Source organism: Gallus gallus, chromosome 1, assembly GCF_016699485.2.
Source record: "Gallus gallus isolate bGalGal1 chromosome 1, bGalGal1.mat.broiler.GRCg7b, whole genome shotgun sequence".
NCBI lineage: Eukaryota > Metazoa > Chordata > Aves > Galliformes > Phasianidae > Gallus > Gallus gallus.
The window spans coordinates 144802604-144808603 of record NC_052532.1 but is presented as its reverse complement, the minus strand read 5'-3'; the positions used below and the strand labels follow the sequence as shown (position 1 = coordinate 144808603).

The following is a 6000-nucleotide window of genomic DNA, read 5'->3' as shown; positions in this document are numbered from 1 at the left end:
CGTTCTCCATTTTGTCTTTCTCAAGCAAATTGTAAGTGGTTTAAAAAACAAACATACATAAAACCAAGACATATAACCACTCCAGGCACATTTAAATTGTTTGTTTCCAAGCTTTATTATCTGTTTTTACAGTTGACTAGCACACTGGGATGAGAAGATGATAATGCTTCAAATTATCCATGCAGAAGAAGGGTCCATCAACTGTGGCGAGAGAGTTTTAAGCAAACAGAAAAAAAAAACCCAAACCCAGCCCTCAAGAGACTGCTAATGGATGAATTGAAGTTTTCTTTTTTTTGTTTTTGTCACAGGCTAAATAGTTATGCTGACAATTCTTCCACTTATTAAACTTATAAAAGGTGTTTCATAGAATCATAGAACAGCCTGGGTTGAAAAGGACCACAATGATCATTGAGCTTCAACCCCCCTGCTATGTACAGGGTCACCAACCACCAGACCAGGCTGCCCAGAGCCACATCCAGCCTGGCCTTGAATGCCTCCAGGGATGGGGCATCCACAACCTCCTTGGGCAAACTGTTTCAATGCATCACCACCCTCTGTGTGAAAAACTTCCTCCTAATATCTAACCTAAACCTCCCCTGTCTCAGTTTAAAACCATTCCCCCTTGTCCTATCACTATCCATCCTCATAGACAGCCATTCCTCCTCCTTTTTATATGCTCCCTTCAAGTACTGGAAGGCCGCAATGAGGTCTCCCTGGAGCCTTCTCTTCTCCAAGCTAAACAAGCCCAGTTCCCTCAACCTTTCCTCACAGGAGAGGTGCTCCAGCCCTCTGATCATTACATTCCTTGATACTGATTATTATGGTTAAAGTGGCTACTAAAGCTTCACTAAATCAAATATAGCTCTGAACTTATCTCTCACTACACAACGTTCAGAGACTTCTCAGAGTAGTGGAATGAGCAATGAAGTGAACAGTTTTGCTTAACTAAGGCTCTTTCTTGCAGTTATCTGTATGCCCTTGAGAACTTATCTGTTTCATTTACAACTCGTACAATTGAAAAAAAAAATGACTCATTACTTAATAGCTCTGTCAGAAGTTTCAGCTCCCTCCGTAGTTGTTGTTCTAACAATGTTGACTAGTGCAAAAGGATGAAGCCAATTTCCGACCAGACTTCTTCCAGGCCTCAAATTCAATTTTTTAAACATTCAATGCCTACTCAAATGTACCCATTCAGCTGTTTGAAGCATTTTCTTGTAGACAGATAGATAACTCTTCCAGACAGACATCTGTTCTTCCTCACGCACTTGAAAAAACATCTGATCTCTCACTTTCATTAACATGAAAATTATTGGCGTAAAGCTGAGTAAGCCAGGATGAGCTGTTGGGAAAAACCTTATAAGAATTTGATGTCGTGCTATAGAAAATGACAATAAACTTAATATCAGAAGGCAAAATGATTGCTACTGTCATTTGATGAAGAGTTTTGAAGACTTCCTAATATTAACTGTAATGGTGAAAATATCCGTTAGTTGTCATAACACGTCACTTGGATCAAACAAGATGGATCCCAAACTGTTGTTTTAACTAACGACCTACAATCCCTTTAGCACCAAGAAATAGGAAATATACCCCAGCAGCATCTTCATCTAATCTCCGACTTAAGCTGCAGGAAGTTTTTTTATTTTAACCAAGTTCCATCTTTCACCAGTTTTATGGGTAAATCTGAAATAAAAACCAGAGCACACAGTGAGAAAAGTAACTACTTTTTTCCTTTTAATATAGATGTAGTACAGAATGTTTAATTACAGCAGGACAGTGCTTCCAGTTAAATAAAATTAAAAACCTTTATTTCCCCCAAATATAAAATTACTAAATTAATGTCTTAAAAGAATAAGAATATGGAAAAAGCTTTAAATTATACCACCATTTACCACAGTAACCATGATCACCAATTACATACTCCATTGCTTTGGCAAAAAAGTATTTTTTCTTTTAATAACTGCATATAAACCTAACATAGCAAAGACTGTATACATCTTTATATTGCACTTATTTATATACATGAATAAATGAACAGTAAAGTCTGCATATACTTGGAATGAGCAAATTTTCACAATAACTTGAAAGCAGGATAAGAGCTGGTATGAATATTAAAAATGCTTAGAAATGTAATACATTTATGTACAGACTGTATGGACTGTATTAACAAACAATATGTACATAACAGTTTACTACTATTGATAGTTTAGTATAACTCCGTGTTCATTAATACAGACCTTTGGTTGTATTCAGTTGTTCAAGATCCAAGCTCACATACTTCCAAAATGCAACAAGGTATAAAATAAAGCACAACAATTTGCCAAATGGTACAAAAACTACTACTGTCAGTTCCATTAAACCCAAAAAACTAGTGTCTCTGTCTAGTCCCAAAATAAGTCCTGTACTTGGAATCAATCTCTATGTGCCATACACAAAAAAAGAACACCGGAATGTTACATATTTGCAAAATTACATCCCACAACACTTTTTGTAATGTGCAATTCATCTTAATAATACTTTCTAAATGAAAAACAGAAATTAACTTCAACTTTATAATTTCTCAACACGCACTTCTGTGATGACACTGTGAATACTTTTAAGTGTTACCAGAAAGATTAAAAAACATATGTGCGCCTCCTTTACTTACTCTAAAGGACTATCACCAGTAATTGCTATTTGTTTATCACTGTCTGCCTTGATATCTAAGTGTGCTCAGACTTTTTTACGTATTATGCAGCTTGCACGTGCCCAACATTTAGCTTCAAAATCATCCTGAGTCTGCACACAATGAAGTAAATCCACATACCTAAGAAAAAACTAAATCCAACAGAAAAGCCCCACCATACTTTACAAAACAATCATGCAATTGAAGAAGAACTGGGCATCCCATGAACTGTTGTGCTTGTTGGAGTTCCACTTATGGCGTTGAAAATGTGTAACGAATTGGGCATAACATTGGCCTTTTCTTCAACCGGAGTAATCTTAAAATGGAAAACGTATATTCATCAAAATGTTCCAAAATGACATAAGCATTTACAAAACAGCTATTAAAATACAGCTTTCAATAGTTCACTGAAAGGACTTCATTTCTAGCATCACAGAATCACAGACTGGTTAGGTTGGAAACCCCCTTGACCAACATTCTTGGCTCAAGCAGGGTCATCTAATAACGCCTACTCACCTAGAGGATGAATAAAGAGAGAGAGAGCAAACTTGTTCTGAACAAGGTACACTTTTTATGATGAATGTGAAGGTTCATCCTTAGCTTAAAGGAGTTACATAAAAATTAGACTAACTAAGAGCAAAAGTAAAGAAAACTAATTACCATCCCATCTGATATTTGCAAGCAAAGGGGAAAAAAAAGAAAAATAAGTTAAGATTCTTTTGTAAAATTTTCCATACAAAGCTTCTGCAACCCTTTATAAACCACACTACTGTAAGACAGCTAATAGTTGTTGCTTTTTTCAATGACAGAACAAACACACAAGATGTTTTTTTTTTCTTTTCTCCAAATACAGCAACAGGCAGGCATATAAGGGTAATATTCTTAAAGATTTGGGTGAAGGCCTTTGTTACCCTAAGCCTTCAAGATGCAATGAATCTATTTTTTCTTTATTTTTTATATAAATGTTTTAATTATTACATTTGTATAAAACCCACAATAGTAGGCTAACAGCATACACCAATGCTATACATTCATATTCTGTTCACACTGCCTTGCAGTGTCAATTTTTTGCCCCTTCTCTTTGTTCACTTTCATCCAATTTGATCTACTCCTAAAGTTGACATCTTTTCTCCTATCCTCCATCTCTGGGAACTCACACATGAGCATTTTTTAAACATCAGCGTTTTTCATTGAGTTCAAATTATTCAAACCACTGTTATATCCTTATACTTCTTTTTCTGCACCAGGGGAAGATCAATTTTTCTTTCCTTATCACTATCTGCCCAAAACATTTTCCTCTCTTTTCTGAAGGGATCTTCTGTACAGTTGTCTAATTCTCCCATACTCCTCATTCATTTTGATCAGCTGTCCAATCAGTTGTTCTCCTTCCTAAAAAACACCACTGCCTTCTGCTTTTCAATACGTTACATTACAGTATAGTCAAACTATCCTGTTTTTTATTAGCTCTTTTCCTGTCTGAGGGATCATTCAAGACTGCATATTTGAGATAACCTTTTTTTCCCTAAAAAAATAAAAAAGCATATTCTGACAAAATGGTACCACTCCCTACAAACCTCGTCTCACCATATTTTCCATTATCAGTGGTTACAAATAAATCTGTTTTTGTGGTGAGCTTTTCTCTGTTGTGGTGTAACAAAAGAATAAGAGAATGAAAACAAATCCTGTGTACATGCTGTATTCTATAGCACAGAGCTACTCAGAGCACAGTATTTGAGAAGAAAAGATGAGGAATGGGAAACAGAGAAGCATATGAACAGAACTTCATCCCACTGACAAATTGTTGAATGCAAAAAAATTGCCATAGACTGAAATTAGGTTTCTGGGACACTGAATGAAGGTCTCTGTAGACACATTAATTATTCTTGGCATAAGATTTCACGTTATAAAATTTGTTTGTTATCTTTACTGTAGTCTTACTCTCCATGAAAATTTCTGGTGCCAATGAGATTAATTTTCTTAATGAGTAGGACTTAATTCTGAAGGTCAAGAAAGCACGTGCAGAAAACTCACAAACAGAAAAACTGATGCAGTTCCAAAATTCCATGCTATGCTTACACTCTGAGAGAAATAAAAGGAAAATGAGCACAGTTCCCTGAAGCAAAGCATAATACGTGCTTTTCCTACGCATTTCAGCTACATTTTGAATAGTGGAATGCATAAATTCATCTCAGCACCTACTTGCTCATGCATTATTTCAGAAAGCTCTTTTGCCATTTCTCTGTAGTTGGCTTTCATTTCTTCTTGATATTCCAACTGATCTTCCTTTATAAGTCGCTCGTTTACACCAAGAGCATGCCCGCAAGCTTCAACAAATTGCCTGATTTAGATAAAATAATAACAAAGATCTCAAACAGGAATACAAATCCCAGACAAGTAATTAAAAATGCTGTTTAAAAGTGGTTTTAAAAATCTTTTGTCAGCCTTGAATTTTATTAATTTTATTAAAAAACAAACAAGCATGCAAACATACCTAAACACTTCCTTCAGTAGCTTCACTTTATTGTCTGGATATCTTTTGGTGTTTGTGTCGTCTAAGAAAGCTCGTGCGTATGCTAATGGACCAGCATTAACCTAAGAACAAGTATTACAGAATATGGTTAGTTCTCTGACTTACTGACTTAGCAGTAACAGATACCACAAGTGTCCTGCCTTTCTTAGGAGAACACAATTATTTTTAGAAAAGTATATAAAACTGAACCAATCAAACAAAAACACAACCAAATAAAAAATAAAACAAAACAAGAAATCCTGCACTTTCTTCCTAGGAAATAACCAGTAAGACCTGTACCATATTGATTTCTATTTGCTAAAATTCACACACAATGTATCCTATTTTGGTAGGTCTGATCATTTCTTTTTACTACATTCAATTCTTGCTTGCCTTAGGTAATAATGATAAAAGAAAAACAAAAACTCCAAACATCACACCCCGAGATGCTCTTCTATTATCCTTCTCCTGTATTTCAGCTCCCCCTTTGTCCCCTTAAGTAACCCAAAACACAAAACCAGCAACAAGCATGCTGAACCTAATGCAAGCAGACCTACAGCTAGGTAAATGGTGTGAATTTTGACTCAGATGGGAAGTCACTGTTTTATTCTAGTTTCAGACCACCATAGATTCCAGAAACACAATCTTAACCCTTCCATAGAAACAAATGTCAGTGTGATCAGTGTTTATATGGAATATTCGTATTGCTTTTCCTGTTCTGGGAAAAACTGCCAGCAGCAGGTACGTTACTGACTTAGGACATTCTTGAATACGCAGAATGGAAATTACTGGTAAAATGCTATTTTGATACTTTTTCAGTGACAGA

At 35.6% G+C, this 6000-nt stretch overlaps 1 protein-coding gene across 18 annotated transcripts in view; it reads right to left on the bottom strand.

Moving 5' to 3' along the window:
- Window positions 1-1711: 1711 nt before the first annotated feature.
- The window catches only part of DOCK9 (dedicator of cytokinesis 9), a 118937-nt gene continuing 114648 nt past the window's right edge, over window positions 1712-6000 (bottom strand). For 17 of the 18 annotated variants that reach the window (XM_015274823.4, XM_015274828.4, XM_015274839.4 and 14 more), the window contains 3 exons: window positions 5157-5257; window positions 4865-5003; window positions 1712-2981 (listed from right to left, as the gene is read on the bottom strand). In XM_015274823.4, the coding sequence (XP_015130309.2) occupies window positions 2859-2981; window positions 4865-5003; window positions 5157-5257 (363 nt within the window). In that variant the 3' untranslated portion in view covers window positions 1712-2858. Of the gene's footprint in view, window positions 2982-3325; window positions 3334-4864; window positions 5004-5156; window positions 5258-6000 lie in introns of all 18 variants that reach the window. The other variant, XM_004938573.5, reaches the window with a different exon arrangement.